Genomic DNA, 20,472 nt, shown 5'->3' with positions numbered 1-20,472 from the left:
ACTCCAAAAATATGTATTTTATTGAAGATTTCTTCTTTTGTTGTATTGTCAAGAATTTGATAATTTTGTCGTATATTTCTGTTCTGCATCTACCATAGAGAAAATCCAATAAAAAAAAAGAAAATCTCTTTTACTACAGAAGAAATGTATTTTATTGAAGATTTCTTCTTTTGACTAACTATTGCTTCTACCCTTTGCTCTTAGACAAAATAAATAAAACTAGAAAGAAAAATCTTCAAAGAGTAGAATCTTCAATTTGTAGTATTGTCAAGCAATTTCATGATTTTGTCGTACATTTCTGTTTTGCGCCTGCCAAAGAGAAAATCCAAATGGTTGAAGTTCAAAAGAATTTACTCTTCCAATTCATTATTGCTATCATTACTAAACATACTGGTTACAATTTGGGAAGAATTTGAAGAAATTTAAAAAAATGAGCAGCAAAGGGAAACGGGTAATTCAAAATTAAGTAATCACTCTAGAGTCTAGATGAACACAAAACTAAAAGAGAAAATCTGTTTTACTACAGAAAAAAAAGGTATTTTTTTTGAAGATTTCTTCTTCTAACTAACTATATTGTTTACGCGGTGCTCAACCACTCTTTGCTCTTAGACCAAATAAATAAAACTAGAAAGAAAAATCTTCAAAGAGTAGAATCTTCAATTTGTAGTATTGTCAAGCAATTTCATGATTTTGTTGTACATTTCTGTTTTGCGTCTATCCAAAGAGAAAATCCAAATGGTTGAAGTACAAAAGAATTTACTCCTTCAATTCATTATTGCTATCATTAGTAAACATTCTGGTTACAGTTTGGGAAGAATTTGAAGAAATTTGAAGAAATGAGCAGAAAAAGGAAACGAGTAATTCAAAATTAAGTAATCACTGTAGATGAAAACAAAACAAAAAGAGAAAATCTGTTTTACTACAGAAAAAAAGGTATTTTTTGAAGATTTCTTCTTTTGACTAACTATATTGTTTCCGCGGTGCTCAACTACCCTTTGCTCTACGACCAAATAAGTAAAACTAGAAAGAAAACTCTTCAAAGGGTAGAATCTTCAATTTGCAGTATTGTCAAGCAATTTCATGATTTTGTCGTACATTTCTGTTTTGCGTCTACCAAAGAGAAAATCCAAATGATTGATGTTCAAAAGAATTCACTCCTCCAATTCTTTTATTGCTATCATGACTAAATATTCTGGTTACAGTTTGGGAAAAACTTGAAGAAATTTGAAGAAATGAGCAGAAAAAGGAAACGAGTAATTCAAAATTAAGTAATCACTGTAGATGAAAACAAAACAAAAAGAGATAATCTGTTTTACTACAGAAAAAAATGTATTTTGTTGAAGACTTCTTCTTTTGATTAACTATATTGTTTCCACGGTGCTCAACTACCCTTTGCTCTACGACCAAATAAATAAAACTCGAAAGAAAAATCTTCAAAGAGTAGAATCTTCAATTTGCAGTATTGTCAAGCAATTTCGTGATTTTGTCGTACATTTCTGTTTTGCGTCTACCAAAGAGAAAATCCAAATGGTAGAAGTTCAAAAGAATTTACTCCTCCAGTGCATTATTACTATTATTACTAAACATTCTGGTTACAGTTTGGGAAAAACTTGAAGAAATGAGCAGAAAATGGAAACGAGTAATTCAAAATTAAGTTATCACTGCAGATGAAAACAAAGACAAAAAGAGAAAATCTGTTTTACTACAGAAAAAAAAAGGTATTTTATCGAAGATTTCTTCTTTTGACTAACTATATTGTTTCCACGGTGCTCAACTACCTTTTGCTCTACGACCAAATAAATAAAACTGGAAAGGAAAATCTTCAAAAAGTAGAATCTTCAATTTGTAGTATTCTCAAGCAACTTCATGATTTTGTCGTACATTTCTGTTCTGCGTCTTCCAAAGAAAAAATCCAAATGGTTGAAGTTGTCAACTAAGATTTGGCCAAGTACGACATCACCGGGCAGCTTCCCAAGAAGCTCTTGGTTGTCCTGAAGACATTCTAAGGTAGAAGAAATAGAAGAATTTCTTGGTCTTACCTCGACTCGGCTGATGGTATCGTGTGAACCATACACCACAAAAACTGACGTTTTGATCTTTTCCAAAGGAAAGAGAGGAGGTTTTGCAAAACCATACATCTGCAAGTTCCCCTTTTCCCCATAGTCGTACATTTGAAAAAGACCATTAGCTTTGTAAATCTGCGAGTAGTGATGGGCGATTTTGAGGAAAAGTGGAGAATCCAAATGTACTGCGGCATCGTTGGCGAAACGCTACAAAAATCGTATGATCTTCGTGTGAAGCACTGAAAAAACGTACTGGGTCAAACTCGTCTGGAGTCCATCCAGATATGAAAGAAATGGAATAAGGAACCAACTTCTTGAACGGTATAGTCATGGCAGCGGCTTTGAGAAGTCGAACGTACCAACTGTCATGACTTAGAAGAGTGTAGATTCCTGTTGTGTCTTGGTACGGCTGCAAAAGTGTCATTCAGAAGAAGTGGAGATGTTCCGGTGGGACTTTACGTGTAGTGTTGATGCAAGACTCAACAATTGGTTGAACATCGAGAAGCGAGACAAAAACACGTAAGGTGCCATTGGTACCATGACACTGAGGGAATCGGCGGCGTCGTTGGGTCTCAAAGAGGCGTAGACTAAACCAGCGGCGCCACCCATCGACACCCCCAAATGGACGATCCTAGACTGGTTGGTCTCGACTTTGACATATTCTACAACAGCGTGAGTGTCAAAATACCCCAACTCGTACAAACTAAAATCCCAAAATGCAGCTTGGTCAGGTGATAGCCTCGTATGATTCCTCGAATAGCGCGTGCCTCTGAAATTGGCCAACCAGACGTCGTAACCCGCCTTCCAAAACACAAAAGCCACGGAATCATTTTGCTGCGCCACCCAGATCCTCGACGATTGGGCCATTCCATGCTGGAGGACAATCACACCTTTGGGATGGTGTTGTGGTATGCGGAACACAGTCAAAATGTAGCCGTCTTCGGTTTGGACTCGGTGGGTCTCGCACGAGCCGATGTGTCTTTGCACGATTTCCTCCTGCAAGAAGATTTGTACCTTGGAAGCTTCTAGAGCCGCTGTCGCTTACCACGTCGCTGTAGAGGTCAGGATTGTAGTAGCAGTTGTCGCTGGAAAACACACTCAAGTAACTTAGGTAATCGTTGCAAGAAGATTTCTGCTGAAGCAGCGTCAAAGGCAGGATCAAAGTGGCGCTATATAGCAGTACCGTTTTCACGTCCATCTTGCAACGACTTGACTTGGTCCCAAATCAAGAGACTGAAGGCGGCAAGTACATAAACGTGTTTTTTTGAAGGTCTTGATATGTTTACATGGTCGACGATAACATTTTCTTGATGCATTACAACATTGCGTGTTGGCCATTTTTATCAAGTAGTATGACTTACACGTGTTTACCTTGAGCTGGCGCCCAACGTGGGGTAAGTATCGTCACTGTAGTTTTTAATAACACGTGTGCTAAATAAAATAGATCCAACAGAGCACCGTGGCCGCGTGATATACGCGCTTGGTTTGAAATCGGAAGGTTCGGGGTTCGAATCCCGGGCCGGGCTGTTGTTGAAAGAGGTTTTTTTTCAGAGGTTTTCCTCTCTAGTCTCGTGGACTCATACATAAGGATACAAATGCTGACCACATCCTTTGAAAGCACTCGGCTTTGACCTGCGGGAGACCCATCTACTACCCTCTACCGAGGAGCGGACCCGAGTTATATGGACGGACGTTATACTGTCTTTAGTCCAAAGAGCCCTCAAGTCCAGTATTTTTTTTTTTTGAGATCTGTTGTCAGCTCACGATTCAGATATATATTTTTTACCTCTATTGGGATAATAAAATGCTCACTAATCATTGGTAAAATTTATTTAAAAATGGGAAGACGCTTGGGTGTCGGCTTATTCTACAAATTATTTAACAACTACAATATTTTGTTGTAAACTTTTTCGTTTCTGTGTCGACCATAAATATAATCCACATGGTTTAGTCCTTCCGCAACGAGTTTCCCACAAACCGTGGCCTCTTTAGAAAGCCTCTGGTAGGCGAGTTCGTTGTCTTGCAAGTTCCATACAATGATAAAACCTAACCAAAGAAATTACTTCACCATGTAATGACTCAAAATGTCGTTGTAGCTGAAGACCATAAGAGTAGGAACTTTTATTTTTTCCAAAGGATATAAGAAAGGCCTGTTAGAACCATGTACTTTCATATTTTCTGTTTCTCCGTAATCGTAGGCTTGGAACGCGCCATTCAAGCGTAATTGAACAAAATGATGGAGTATGTTAAGAGAATATTCAGAACCAAAATGCGAGACCATTGAATTTGCGTAATTCTTCAAGAAATAAATTTGATTTAGATATACAGGGTGTTATTGAAAGTTGTACAGATATTTTAACCACGAGCTACTGGCTTCATGCAGAACTCGGAAAAAATATCTAAAAAATACTATGTTAAAAAATAAAATGACATTTATTTTTTGAGCTACAATTTTTTTTAATTGCTTTTAGTCTTCTACGTTGTCAAACAACCTCGTAGGTAAAATTTCGACACATTTTAAAAATACACCCTGTATATCATATTTTATAAAACGTACACCAATGCGGTTCCTTGTTTTAAAGCATATTTCCTATAGGTTACTTCGCATTGGCGTACATTTTATAAAACATGATATACAGGGTGTATTTTTAAAATGTGCCGAAATTTTACCTACGAGGTTGTAGGACAACGTAGAAAACTAAAAGCAATTTTAAAAATTCTCGTCAGGTGTCCATCCGTAAAGAAACGAAATCATGTAAGGCAAATATATCTTGAAGGGAAAAATTTTATGGAAGATTCTCCACAACTTCAAGTACCAGATATCGTATTTTGCAATGCTGTAGACCCCTGTGTACTCTTTAAAACGCTGCAGAAAACAAATCGAATGAGAGAAGCATCGTTATTATAGGTGTTGGATTTTCTCATGGGCTATGAGTCATATCTGCGCAAACGACGAGTATCGGTTTCAGTTTTCATTTACAGATTTTTCACTGATTTATCACTCCGCCTTCGCGCAGATACTTCCAAGGTCACCGCCCATGAGAGAATCCAATATCCTACCTGCATCATAATTGATACTGGTACCGCAGTACGCACCATCCCATATCCATATTTAAAAGTTGTACCGGACGCCATTGTGATCATAATTTGAAGTGAGTTAAGTGCGTCCTCGGGTCTCATGCTAGCGTAAATTAGCCCTGTGGTACCCCCTAGAGAATGCCCCACGTAAATAATTTTCCTCTGATTGGTTGTTGCCTTGATGTATTCAATGGTAGCATTAAGATCGAAGTACCCCAGTTCTGATAAACTAAATTTTGTGTCAATTATCAACCAATCGCCAGTCACGTACCTGTAGTTCCAAAACTCTGGATCGGAGGGTCTCAGCCTTACATGCTTCTTTGCATAGAAATTGCCTCTACTGTTACCTAACCAAACGTCATAACCAGCTTTCCAGAAGAAAAATGCGACAGAATCGTTCTTCTGATTCACCCAAATTCTAGCATCAAAAAGGAAGGAGTGTTGAAAGAGAATCACTCCTCGAGGATTCTTTCGATGGATTCGGAACAGGTCCAGGACGTAACCATCTTCGGTTTGGACTTGGTGAGTCTCTGAAGAATTCGTGTGTCTCTGGATGACGTTCGTCTGAAGCAAAATTGCAGTCTTTTTGTTTTCATGTGAAGATTCACTCACGATGTTATCATTGATGTCAGGATTGTGGTAGCAATCACTACTGAAACTGATGAAAAGATAGCTCAAGTAGCTGCCGCAAGAGTTGTTGGAATTGAAGGGAACAAAAATGAAAGGGAGAAGTACAAAAAGAAGGTGCCACGTAATGTAACGCATCATCTTAACACCCACTAAAACTAACGCATTCGCACGCAATGCAACAGCAGATTATTATTTACGTCATGTGAACATGTCTAACCACTTTGTTCGCCTTGAAGCCAAGAACTTTACACGCAACACACACAGTTATCCCAAAATATCTTGTGACTAACGGTCCCACTGAAGGACTTCCCCTTCTTGTTTTGCTTCCTTTTCTCTTTTACCCAAGTCTTTGCAAAGGAGTCTGGCAAAGGAAAAGGAGAGTCGGTACTGCTAACTCTTGTATTATCTTCAGAAGGCTTCCCCCAGGTGGAGGAATGTCAAGCTAAATCAGAACGGGATGTTTTTTGTCTCCATCCCTTCCGGTGCCTTACAGGTTCCAGTGCCAGATGTCGATTTAGACCCTTTGGCTTTCTTCAGGTCTCCCCTTTTCCGGTGGATCTATCCTTCCATTTTAGTTCCAAAATGACAAGGCTTTCCCCTGGCCATATCTTCTCCCAATGAGTTAGGAAGAATTTAATGGTGGTACCTCATCCACTTGGTCCAGGTGATGACACCCAGACCCTCAAACCCCTTGACCTACTCTTGGTTTTAGGTTGACCTACTGGTCCATCTCTTTGCTCTTCAGCTCGAGTTCTGTTCTAAATCCCTCATTACATTTAACACAATTTCAACAAAATTCGCTTTATTTCCAAACCAAATTTCTTAAAACAACTAATTTTTACAAGCGGAACAATACTAGTTACTTTTGTCTTCGCACAAACTATTTAACAATTGCAAAACTTTATTGTGGACCTCTTCATTTCTGCGTTTACCGTACGCATAGTCGAAATGATTCATTCCCTTCACAACCAGTTTCCCATAAATCGTAGCCTCTTGGGGAAGACTGTTGAACAATCGTTCATTGTCCTAAAATATTATAAAGAAGTCGAGACCAGTCAAATGACTTAGTTAACCTTGTAATGACTTATATAGTCATCGTAACTGCAGACGATGAAAACAGGTAATTTGATTGCTTCCAGAGAATACAAAGAAGGTTTTGGACTACCGTAGACCTTCATATTATGATCATTGCCGTAAGAATATACTTGGAACCTGTTGTCCAAATGCATTTGGTGACCGTGATCGACCACTTTGAGAGAAGCTTCAGAACCAAAATGTGAGACCATCAGATTTGCGTAATTCTTCAATAAGTAAAGTTAGTTTATAGATTTATTCAAGGTTCTAAACTTACTGGATCCATCTCGTCTGGTGTCCATCCGAAAAACAACGAAATAGTGTAAGGTAAGAGTTTCTTGAAAGGGAAAAATAGATAAAAGAATCGAAGAAGTCTCAAATACCAGATGTCATATCTTCCAACACTGTAGATTCCCATGTACTCCCTAAGGGGCTACAAATACTTCCTAGATTAAGAAAACTTCTTTGTAGCTTAATTGTTGTCATTGCACCTGCAGTTTGTATAATATTGCTATTGCAGTCATCAAAGGTCCGTGTGCATCTTGGTAACTTATAACAGGTGCAAGAGTGATCATGATTTGGATCGACTTTGACGCATCTTCAGGCTTGATGCTTGCATAAATTAGACCACTGATAGCACCCATGCAATACCCCACATAAATAATCTTACTCCCACCGGTTGTCTTCTTTACGTACTCGACGGTGGCGTGAAGATCATAATACGCCAATTCATGAAAACTATCTTTGCGTATATTTAGAAACCAATCAAGACTCGTACCTGTGGTCCCAAAAGTCCGAATCGGAGGGTTTCAACGTTACGTGTTTTTTCGAATACAAACTTCCTCTAGTATTGCCCAACCAGACGTCATACCCAGCCCTCCAGTACAAGAACGCGACTGAATCGTTGTACTGGGTTACCCAGATCCTAGCGTCAAAATTGTAAGGGTGCTGGAAGAGAATTACCCCGCGGGGATTGTCACGACGAATGCGGAATAACCCTAAAATGTATCCATCTTGAGTTTGCACATGGTGAGTCTCTGACGAATTGGTGTGTCTTTGGATGATGTTGGTCTTGGGAAAGAGTTGTGACGGATTACTTTGTTTTGCAATTTGAGTTGTTCTTACGATGTTGTCGTTGACGTCAGGATTGTGGTAACAGTCGCTGCTAAAACTGATAAAAAGATAGCTCAAGTAGTTGTTGCAAGAGTTGTTGGAATTGAAGGGAACGAAAATGAATGGGGAGAGCACTAGAAGAAGGTGCAATTTAATTTTGAATACCATCTTCGAATACAAATGCTGAAAGAATCATTATTCAAAATGGAAAAGTAATTAATATTTACGTCACTCTAACAAGTGTATCCACTTTACTTACCTTGAAGGTACAAAGTTTACAAAAATTTAATTTTATAATTTGAACAAATTGACGATTGTAAATTATAGATCTCTGCAAGAATGATAAGTTTGTGAGTCTTGTATTCTGATCGTCAGAAAAACAGTGTTTTATATCACTTAAAAAAAAATACAAAGATAAGGTAAACTAGAATCCAGCAGTCACTATGTAATTGAAAGATCGCATAAAGTAATAAAACAGGCAAAAATTAAATACTCATCAATTTTAAATGCTAATTACTTTTTTACTGATGAGGCTTGGTTTCATCTTTCTGATTTCGTTAACTCTCAAAATTATACAACAATATCAGCACGCAATTCCACAATGTTGTTGAGGTGCAATTGAATCCAGTTAAAATTCGTGCATTCAGTTTTACACTATACAGTGTGATTGAAAAAGAATGAGGACAATTTGAATTTGGCGCCTAGTGAATAATTTGTCATTTTGGTAACAAGTATTGACAGCAAAAATAAAGCTTGATATGATCATGGGCGTATCTACTGGGGAATTGCAAATTGGTGACAATTGACAAACGAAATCAAAACAATGGGTTTGACCCTGGTTTGACGGAAACTTATGGATAAATCTTGACAGCGATGCTCTTCTGAAGCAAAACTGCCACACACAAAAGATGAAACGCACTATAATTTATGGCGCCAAATTCAACTTGTCCTCATCCTTTTCCAATCACACTGTAGATCCGCATGAGAGTAGAAAACCCATGTACAGGTCAAGCACAAAACTTGAGTACGCCGCCGATATCACGTCACGTGACCTGACCTGACCTCGAACCCCAAATTGTAGAGAGTGTAGAACAAAAACCAGTCAACAAGTACCCGGCAATTGGTTCGTGAATTTCAGGTTTCTCAGTTTGTGGTACTGTTAAAGAGTAAGGGTTGCCCCCCTATCATTTTCAGTAGGTTCAAGCATTGCAACCAATTGATTGCATTCGCTGGCAAGAGTTTTGTGAGTGAGTGATTCAAAAGTGCATCGATCAATCTGATTTTTTGCGAATAGTTTTGTTGACACCCATATTTATTAGCACAAATCCCGGACGATGCAGAGGCTCTCCTGAAGGAACCTGGACTTCAGCCATCACCGGATCCAGGTCTCGGAAGAACGGTGAAATTCGTTATATACAGGTGTCTCAGCTAAGACTTTCGAGCGTAATATCTCGGTTATTTGCCAACGGATTTTTATGAAATTTAAAATGCAGATAAATACTGAGACACCCTGTGTATCATTGAGGGCCGTAGTTGTTAAAAATCTTTCGATCTCGTACATTTTATTATTAATTACGCGATTGCTGTATTTCCATTATTCATTTATTCATTGTTACATTTTCATTATCCTAGTCTCATAATTTTTTATACATCATATTTCTTATCACATTGTCATTGACCTTGACTTGTTTTTTTATCTCCTTAGAAACTAACAAGAAATAAAACAAAAACCAAAAAGTCGAGGGTACGTGAAATCACCCGATTGGTCCGCGACAAAACTCCCGTATGCAAAACTCAGGGTGTTTTGGCTAGCGCTTCATTGGATTTGTTGTACCGTCGACAACATTAGTTTTAAAAAGCAAATATTTCAAGGTTTTTATCGTGTTTTTCAAATTAGGTTTTATAATCATTAAATTTACGAATTCTTGAAATCATCATAACCAAAATTATTTGACAGATCCAAATTTTCGGGACGCGTCATTCAGAAAGAAATAAAGAAAAAGGTCAAATCATGACAAGAGAAAAATATAAAATAAAATGCAATCTAATCAATAGTGACAAAGATAATTTATTAGTGTTATTGTTAAACGTCATCAAATAAGATAAAAAGTAAACATGTACAAGATTATTCACGCAAGATGATGAACCTGGCCAGGTAAAAATGCAACCCAAAATACGATTTATAAAGCTATCTTGATCCCTGACTTTAATATAAGTATGTACAGTTAATTTCAAAATTATCGAGTACACCTCAAAAATCAAGAAGTCGATTTATTACAGTTTTTTCCATATGTAAAGAATGTAAAGATGCCTTTTTGACATTTGAGCGTCATATTTTTTATATAGGTTAGGTAACTTTGGACAACATAAAATGTCGCTGATATTTTAGAACACCATAATATTGTCTGTTTTATCCTCTGTACAGTGCTCTTCGCCATGTTATAGTCCTGGGCTACCCTCCGGATCGACCACCCTTCTTCTAATTTAGAAAGAATGAGTACTTTCGCGTTTTCGGTTAGATTAGGCATTTTGTTTGTCAAAATTGACATTGATCATTGACAAAAAAATGTAAGTGCATTTCACACTGTAGAAAATTAGGTGTACTCTATAATTTTGAAATTAACTGTACCATCCCCCGTACCAAATTTTTAGGGGAAGGCACGATAAAGATCGCACCAGATATACAATTTACAGTGAAAATAGCTGCATCACTGCGTTCTACAGAAAAATTGACATTACGACCGTACTTCCAAGGTTAAAAAATCTTTCAACTTTGTTCCAAAAATGGTTTGAATATTTTCATCGAAACAAAAGTTAACAGGGGGTATAAGTTTTACCATGCAATTCCCTTTGGCACATTAAAAAAAAACGCACTGTATATATGATATATGTATATATTATAGTAGATAACTATTACCTAATAGTAAAAGTAACTAAATATTAAAAATGGGCTAGAATGTGAACTTAGGTACGTGGTGAATGTGCTAATAGCATTTGCAGCTTTGTCCGCATCTTTTTCTTTTTTGAAGAAAATTTGGATTGAATGTTTTGCTTGGTTTTTTGGATTTAATTGTATACCAAATACATTTGGCGTGTTAGGTTTTTGAAGATTTGTACCCCCATTGAGACGCGAATCGTTGAAATAGATGGCATCTATATTTTCATCATAGGGCACAATTAGAACTTCCTGTGCACCAACACTTGGCCGTTGCAACTGACTCTCACCTCGTTAAATTTAACCATTTTCTTGCTTGTGGTTAATCGCAACTGCCGCATTTTATCTAAAAATAAAAGATAAACCGTTTTTTAAATTTTTTTACAACTTAGGTGGATCAATCGTATGCGTACCTTCGACCGTATTATTTGGCATATTTTCTGTGCAAAAACTCAACTAATCTGCCCAAGCAGAGAGCCTTGGTAGAGCATGGGTAGAGCCTGCCTAAGAGTAGAGGGCGCTCGATCATGGCGCGTGTTACCTAAAGTCCCTAGATAAATTATCTAGGGACTTTAGCGCGTGTGGGCGCCCGCCTGAAATAGATCGCACCAAATTTAAAATTTTGAATTTAAATGATCATAATTTAAAGTGGTAGCATCGATCAATCAAAAAATTTGAAAAACCGTCCAAATTGAGAAAATAATTTATTAGTGTTATTGTTAAACGTCGTCAAATAAGGTGAAAAGTAAACATAAGGTATAGTTTGTCCAGCGAGAGATTGGTTGACATAAAAATCACTAAATTCTATGTAGAGAAAGTACAGGGTGAGCAACAATAACTGTTTCAATTGGCAAAAAAAAATTTTACATGACATTTTCAAGACTGTGAATTGTATCTACCTATTTCGGTTTGTTTTATTGACACTATTGACAGCTGGTATACATTTCATATTTAAACGTCTTGGTTTTTGTATTCTTTTATTAATAAAATGGTTTTCTCGTTGGAACATGACATAAAAGTCACCAAAAGTCACCAGAATTTATTGCCAACTCAATCACTAATTGTTGCTCACACGGTAGTACCTAGCGCACGTAAAATTTGAAATATATCCTTCAAGCAGTAACATTTTTTCCCTGAAATTATGCTCTAATTAATGTATTCTAGTGCATTTTGTAGTGTTGGGCTAATTTAATACAATTTAAAATCTCCCAATATCTCGCTGGACGAAGTTTACCTGGGTCGAATACTCGTAGGTATGGTCAGCCGGAAAATATGGCCACATATTGGTAAAAAATACCAATGGGTTCGCAACAGTAACTGTACGTGTTAGATGGTCTATGTGTGTGTGATAGAGTGACCCGCCCCGCGCTCTCGCCAGTCCGCTAATTAGTGCGATTCTGTTTCAAAATTTAGCAAGATTGTTATTGAACAATATTAATTTTGCATAGATCCAACCAATCAACAGTTTCATATCATAGCAACTACAACATTGTTATATAGCAATATCAATATTGGTAAATTGTAAAAGAGGATCGCACCAATTATATCAGTCCAAAGGAAATGTTGCTTAGCTGTTAGAAATTTTCTATAAGTTTTTATGAATTTTTCATATTATACTGTAAAATATTCATTGTATTTTAGTCAGTAGTAGGTAATCGTAGATGACATACCTATGCATATTTTCTGTGTTTTTTTTTTATAACTTAGGTTATGGTAAATTTAACAATACATATAAAGAAGAGGCTGAAAATATGGCCACCACCTATCAAAAATAATTAAGTTTATTTGATGTTGATCTCAGAATGTGCCATTATTAATTTCTAATAATTATTAATATTAAACTAAAAAATAGGATAGCAAAAAGAGCTGGTACAGTTGGTTGCAAAAAAAAACGAGAAACGAAAATTTCCCTAATGTAAATTTGGTGTTGTCCATTTGTCAATTAATTGTATACTTGACAATACCTATCAAATAATTTTTAAAAATGTCATTGTATTTTGACGTTAATTCTAAGCTATCTCTCGTAAGAAGGGTTCACACTACGGGAAAATTGTAAAAATGTGTCAATTTTATTCTGACAGTTCCCGATTTTTTTGCAACCAACTGTACAGTATGTTACTATAGACACTTCCAAAACTCATTCAAACTCATTCAGTTTGGAAGTGTCTACAGTAACATACTGTACCAGTTTTTTTTGCTATCCGATAATACCTTATACAGGATTATTCACGTAAAATGATGAGCCTGACCAAGTTAAAATGCAACCCAAAATACCATTTATAAAGCTATCTTGATCCCTATTACATTATCATAATGCACATAAAACATAGATAGCGTTTAACGTCAGCCTATTAATGTCAAGTTTTGACAAAAAAATACCTCTATCAACAAAGTATGATTTAATAACAATAATAAGCAATTAAAATCACAAAAGTAATGAGTAAGTAGGATCATACCGGTTCTGTCATCGTTAAAAAACCTTTTCAAATAGGTACTAAATATGAACGAAAAATACAATGACAGGTATAGGTACCTTTCAAATAAATACAGTGTGATTGGAAAAGAATGAGGACAAGTTGAATTTGGCGCCATAAAGTATAGTGCGTTTCATGTTTTGTGTGTGGCAGTTTTGCTTCAGAAGAGCATCGCTGTCAAGATTTATCCATAAGTTTCCGTCAAACCAGGATCAAACCCATTGTTTTGATTTCGTTTGTCAATTGTCACCAATTTGCAATTCCCCAGTAGATACGTCCATGATCATATCAAGCTTTATTTTTGCTGTCAATACTTGTTACCAACATGACAAATTATTCACTAGGCGCCAAATTCAAATTGTCCTCATTCTTTTTCAATCACACTGTAGAATACCTACTTGGATTCCTGATTTAATTTTTAAAACCACAACACAATGAATGCTTTGTAAAGTGTTGAATCGTTGTACTGGGTTACCCAGATCTTAGCGTCAAAAGAGAATTACCCCGCGGGCCGCGGGGTTTATCACGACGAATGCGGAATAACCCTAAAATGTATCCATCTTGAGTTTGCACGTGATGAGTCTCTGACGAATTGGTGTGTCTTTGGATGATGTTGGTCTTGGGAAAGAGTTGTGACGGGTTACTTCGTTTTGCAATTTGAGTTGTACTTACGATGTTGTCGTTGACGTCAGGATTGTGGTAACAGTCGCTGCTGAACTGACAAAAAGATAGCTCAAGTAGCTGCCGCAAGAGTTGTTGGAATTGAAGGGAACGACAATGAATGGGAGAAACACTAAAAGAAGGTGCAATTTAATTTTAAATACCATCCTCGAATACAAATGCTGATAGAATCATGCTTCGAAATGGAAAAGTAATTAATATTTACGTCACGCTAACAAGTGTATCCACTTTACTCACCTTGAAGGTACGAAGTTTACAAAAATTTTATTTTATTTGAACAAATTGACGATTGCAAGTTATAGATCTCTGTAAGAATTACGAGTTTGTGAGGATCTAGATTCTAGACTTTCGAGCCTAATATCTCGGTTATTTGCCAACGGATTTTTATGAAATTTTAAATGCAGATATTTTAGACCGTGAAGGTTCAATTAGTAATAATAAAATTACCTCAAGTTAAAAAATGTAATTTTAACACGTTTCCTTTATCGAAAATTATGCGTGATTATTATTAGATTGTTAAACATTAAAAAATAGGGGTCTACACAAACATTTAAGTAAATTACTTGTCTGATTCAACGAAAAGATTAGATTTTGTCGTTAAAAGCAACATTTTGTACACCCTTTAGAGTCTGTAAAAATTGGGCGCGCTTTATTAGAAACGTCAAATGACGTTTAATGACACAGTTCGTTTTCTCGTGGAACACTATCCAAATGTAGGATTTATAAAATGTAAGGTTAAGAGGCATCCACAGTCGAGCACGTGGTCGATTTTCTAATTTTATGTTTTATTTTCCCTAACGTCATAGAAATATACCCCAAATGGTTTTGCTTTGATATTGCTAACTTTACTGAAATATTTGGATGGGAAATGGTACGACAAGGGTATAATAAGGGTAGACGAGAGAGTGACGATTTTGTTACCTGTGTCTTAGTAGTGATAACACCGGTCAACTGAGACACAATTTGGAGCTAGAATTTTAATTTAAATCTCTTTGTAAAGTAAATATTAAAAAATATTAAAAAATATTAAAAAGGTGATAAAGGAATTCTTATACCGGGTGATTGACGAAAAACCTTTGACGCTGTATCTTACTTGTTCTTTATCCGATTTGAATAAATGACATAAAATGAAAGAGTTCTAAAAACACTTCAACACTATCTATCAACAATATCTGATTCTATATTTTTTTCGACATCTAAGTATTTTTTGACAGACAATAGTCAACTTTTTTTTTTAATTACGCTGTACATTACATATATTTTTTTATTCGTTCTTATAGAGAATTTTTTTTCTGCATATCATTGCATTAAAAGAAAGAAAAAAAAATCAAAAATCTAGGATCAAATAAATATTGTCTCGAATGTTTCGAATGAATATAACGAAATCCAATGGATTCAAATCTAGGGATCTATCGGGCCGTCGAATAGGACCCATTCATCGATCACCAAAATAATTATTTAAAAATAAAACATTCGTGCATTCTGTGGTATGACGCCATCCTGATGAAACACGACTCTGTTCAATACTGCTAATGGCATCTCATCCAGAAAGTTGCATATTTTGTTTGATAATAAATAATATGATAATTTGTTTAGTTAAGACTGCTATCAATAAAAAAGGGACCCACTAGTCCAATCTACCTCCAAAAATGTCACACCACACATTAACACTAAACCATCTTTGGAAATTTTCTTCCACAACAACAATATTATTATTATTTTTATTTTTGTTGACTTGGTCATTTCGAGTCAAAAATTGGGTGCAAGAATATTTTTTAATTTAGTTTTCATTTATTCATCCGAATAAAAAATATGCATCAAAGGTTTTCACCCGGTATATTAAATTACAAAATTATTGTTCTAATAGGTGTAATTTTTTTTTTTGTATTTTTGTTATCTAAATGTATACTTGTGATACACTGTTGTTTTCAGAATAAAAATCTCTATCAAAATTACTAAAAAAACGTATTTGTTCGCGTTTGAAAAAAAATATTTTCATAGTTTACCATTGTCCTTGGGACTATACATGAATTTATTAGGCCTTTTTGTAGGCTACTTACAACCATTCAATTTGGTTGATAAATAGTTAAAATCCTCGTATAAATAAGGGAGTTATGGATTCGTTTTCTTTTTTGGGGATCCTGTATAAGCTATATACGGGCACTTTATCGTCATACATTTTTCATACTTCGATATTTAAATTGAATTCATAGTTTGATCATTATGAAATGAATCCATTTTCAAATTTTAGTACATATTTTTTATGTGTGTAAATGTTTACTTAGAGATCTTTGGCATTAGGCGAACAATAGAGTCATAAATGTACCCTCGACCATCCCTCGACCTACAGCTGAACGAGGTTTCTGTGAAAACGGCAATGAGTAAGACAAGAAGGCTAGCAAGAAAAGGATAGTGTGCTTTTGAATCGAAATTTGGAGACAAATCGTTCCGGCAAAATTACAGATTGATGAACAGTCGGATTCCAATGGGGTTTTTTTTGAACGATATAAAACTAAATAACCTACAATTTGACCGGATGATTTGTTAAAATACGCACTGTGAGCAAAGATATGCCTGATTTTCAGATTCCTATAAACACTCGTTTACGAATGTAAGGTTTTTGGTCCTTAAAATTGCTATTTTGAAAAATCATACGGTCAGTTTGTAGAAAAAAGTGCAAGGATTTCAAAAATATAAATTTGATTCGGAAAAATTAAAAAATAACGGAGATATGATGCCGGAGCTATACATTGAAAATCCCATAAGAGCGGTAGGGTGAGGACTCCTCTTAAGGCTCTCTATCATTACCGAAAATGTATACGAGAAAACACCCATTTTTTACCGATAAATAACATCTTTAATCTTCAATTCTAAAGGGAGATGGATATTTATACAGGATGACAAAGGTGTTTTCTATGTCAGGACAGGTTAATTATTTTTAAATTTTGATCCGAACGCCTTAAAAAACACAATAATTGAAAAACTTTTCATACATTTTTCTCCAAACCTATTTCTTTGCCAATCTTCAGACTTACACCAAAATGACGAGCATCTTGCGAACTAGGTAGGTGTGTGTTTACTTTTTTAGTAAATGGAATATAATTCTCTCTATTTAAAAATAATGAATCGAAGCAACGTAACTTTTGCATCGAAAAATTCCTCTTCGAGGGGTGATTTATAAGCCCTCATAATTTATATTGCCCCCCTGGAGAGCGGTCGGACTCGCCGCCTCGCTACTGCTTTAAATAGACACAGACCTAGGTACCAATTCTGTTTGCCGATTTTGTCTACAAATACTTCGACTGCGTCTTTAAAATTTAATTTCATACTGTCCGGTAGATGTTCGATTACATTATCAATAGAGCATTAAGCATTAAAAATCGGTAAAATAGGCAGGGAAAAAGGCATTAAAAATTCGAAGATAAACATTGACAATTAAATGTTGCTATAAGTATTATTGTTTCAGTGATTCACTGTACATTATAGAAAAAAAAACATCATTTACAACAATCAAATACATTTTCTCAAAATTCACTGATTTTTGACAGATCTTACAAAAAAACAACACGAAAGCATCACTTGAAAAAATGAGACTTCTAAAGTTCCGCACAAATTTATTTAATTTGTCGGTAACTTTCGACATTATGACAGAAACGATTCTTATTGTAAAAAAATTGAAAGTGAACGAATATCACAGAAAGAAAGTAATTTCCAGGTAAAACGAGATAAAAGCAGAAAGGGGGATTTAAGTTACACTGTGGATTATAGGAAAACTCGAGTCAGGTAATGTAGATACCGTAATGGGATAGGATTTTCTATGAACTGTAGGTAAAGTTAGTTCGTTGCTGCTATGTATTCCATGAAAAACAAAATTTATGTCAAAATTGGCAGTTATATAAGCCAAATGGGCTTTTTTTAGGAAATGATCAATTTGAGTCCGGTAGGTGAGTTACAACAGGGAAGCAATACTTACCAGACTGTTTTATTTTTATAAATCAAATCTGACAGTGAAAAGTTAAAAAGTCAAAAAATATTCGGTCATTGTTGTAACATAACATATTTAGCCGTGACAACCAAAAACAAGATAGTGGAACGTATTGATATGAAAATACAGGGTGTTTCTGAAATAAGTACATTAATTTTAACTGGTAATAGAACTCATCAAAAGGAACAACTTTTCTCTCTGCCATTTTGGCGAAAAACGTTGCGTAGTGGCTTAGGAAAGATTTTCCTAAAACCGTTCATATCTCCAAAACTAAGCTACCTAAAAACGTGAGACAACCAGATTCTTACGAAGTGGATTTTTTGCTATACGGGTAGATTTCTTTGAATTTCGATTTCTGCGTTAAAACACGTTTTCTGGATGAAAATGGACATTTTTTTCATATTAGCGCTGATCTCAATTAGCCATTGCAGTATTTAGTGGCGTAGGGCTATTTTAGTGAAAAATCTCTCCAATTTTTTTTTGGAATTAAACATCGTTTTTCGGCAAAATGGTAGATAGAAAAGTTGTTCCTTTTGACGAGTTCTATTACCAGTTAAAATTAATGTACTTATTTCTGTTACACGTTGTACGTAACTTGTGTTTCAACCTATGTTTATTGGCGCGTGGAGTTCCAGTATCGACATACAATTTCGGATTCATGGATAACTTGATTACAAATTAATTTGATCGCTCTTTATAAGATCACAAAATTCCAAATATATAATTCTTCTCGGAAGTTTTCCTAATCTGCCGTGTCCAAATTACCTGCCCCCTGGCTGTTTCGGCTAGCTAAAGGATCATTATTGGACGACACCGTTATTCATCCCCATTTCAGGTACAATCTTGAATATAAATTTGCTGTGTTTGTTTATACATATTTCTATTTATTTTGACTGCGTCCTAGTGACTAGAAGTTGAGTTATTATCCGAGTGCGTTTTAAAAATGGGTGTCCATGGTAAGAATAAGATTTCTACAAACGGTTACCGGAAAAGTATAAAACGTAGAATGAAGGCAATACGTAATAAGAGGTAAATATAATGAATATAATTTCTTTTTCAATTTTACTCTGTCTTACTTTTCGCAACTGTACGACACTTGCAATCTGCAGCTATGTTACTCGTATTTATTACAATTATGTTATTGTTACATGTTATTCTTATGCTTTTTTAGATCAAACAGTACTTTTCAATTGTTTCATTGCCAACAGACTCAGTCATTGTTGATCACGCTGTACAAAGACAAAAGCAAATAAGAATTAGTTAATTACTTTAATTTAAGCAGTAAAAAAACGTAACAGTGCTTTTGAAATCAACATAGCCGAAACGGACAACAAAACTAAAAAATTATAATCAAGGTTCGCGCAGGGCAAGCAACAATATCATATGCGTAAGATTACTACTGGCGGGAATTAATCTGCACTGTGTTGTTTTGGAACTCGTAATGTAAAGTAGGTACGGTGTTTACCTGCATGTCACTATTTACAAAACATAATTACAGAGCCAAAAATAATGTATATTTATTTAATTATGAAAATAAACTGATTTATAATTTCAAAATTTTTTATTTTCTTACTTATAAATTTAAATCATATTCTGGGGAATCCGACGGAAATTTCTTAAAGCGGCTCGGGATTTAGAAACAGGGCAGAGTAGCAGGTAGTCTCCTTTGGGCGAAGTGCTCCTCTTCACACTAGGAGGTAACAAATGCTAATCCCCTCATTATTAGCACTGCATGGTAGTGCCTGTCGTAAAACGGTCAGCAGGTGTTGTATGGTTGGTTGTATAGTTACGAAATAGATATTTTCGTTGGGTGATGGGCACCCTTAAGAGAGTCGTCAATTTATTTGAAGACACAGGAAGCGTACGTGAACTAAATTACCTTGCTAAAATATCCCGATCGTGTTTTATTAGTCCTTTATGGAAGAATTAAAGCATCCAGTATAATAAATTACGTCCAAATGTTGTCTTTAACTTTGTAAGTGTTTGTAAGGTTAGCAAGATAAACGTCACATGTGTCACCTGCGCTTCTGCGAAAAGGGATGACCAAAATTCTGCAAAATTGCGCGTCTACTTTTTTGCATTTGCAGACACGTTTAACACAGTTTTTTGCTTTTTTCTTGCAAACCAGACGTCTTTCAAGGACGAGTTTTTCCCTACAGCATTTTTTATTGACGATCAATTTTTTATGTAAATCTTAATTGATTCAACATTTTAAAAAGGCATGTAAAAGTTGCGTTTTTAAGACTTGGGTGATTGCATTAATGGAATTTTATTCTTCACCGTCTAAAATATCTGCATTTTAAATCCGCTGGAAAATCACTGAGTTATTAGGCTCGAAAATCTTAGCTGAGACACCCTGTATATCCAAAGATATAGAGTTTTTAATAAGATCTAATCGATCAACTCTCTGTTTAAACTACTTTTTTATATTTTTAGAAG

At 35.5% G+C, this 20,472-nt stretch overlaps 2 protein-coding genes across 2 annotated transcripts; both read right to left on the bottom strand.

Moving 5' to 3' along the window:
* Positions 1–1,358: 1,358 nt before the first annotated feature.
* Positions 1,359–3,373, bottom strand: LOC138136964 (lipase 1-like). Its single transcript, XM_069056268.1, has 5 exons — positions 3,109–3,373; positions 2,523–3,059; positions 2,317–2,472; positions 2,040–2,270; positions 1,359–1,991 (listed from the first exon to the last, which is right to left on the bottom strand). Exons 1-5 carry the CDS (start codon positions 3,259–3,261, stop codon positions 1,839–1,841), a joined length of 1,230 nt encoding a protein of 409 aa, XP_068912369.1. The 5' UTR covers positions 3,262–3,373; the 3' UTR covers positions 1,359–1,838.
* Positions 3,374–5,948: 2,575 nt separating this feature from the next.
* On the bottom strand, positions 5,949–9,574 carry LOC138136963 (lipase member N-like). The gene is made up of 6 exons (XM_069056267.1): positions 7,971–9,574; positions 7,624–7,916; positions 7,337–7,583; positions 7,123–7,278; positions 6,845–7,072; positions 5,949–6,797 (listed from the first exon to the last, which is right to left on the bottom strand). The coding sequence occupies exons 1-6, from the start codon at positions 8,124–8,126 to the stop codon at positions 6,627–6,629; spliced, it is 1,251 nt and encodes a 416-aa protein (XP_068912368.1). The 5' UTR covers positions 8,127–9,574; the 3' UTR covers positions 5,949–6,626.
* Positions 9,575–20,472: the final 10,898 nt, after the last annotated feature.

Source organism: Tenebrio molitor, chromosome 8 (genome assembly GCF_963966145.1).
Source record: "Tenebrio molitor chromosome 8, icTenMoli1.1, whole genome shotgun sequence".
NCBI classification, from domain to species: domain Eukaryota; kingdom Metazoa; phylum Arthropoda; class Insecta; order Coleoptera; family Tenebrionidae; genus Tenebrio; species Tenebrio molitor.
Note: the sequence above shows the minus strand (reverse complement) of the source record. Positions and strands in the feature narration are given on the sequence as shown.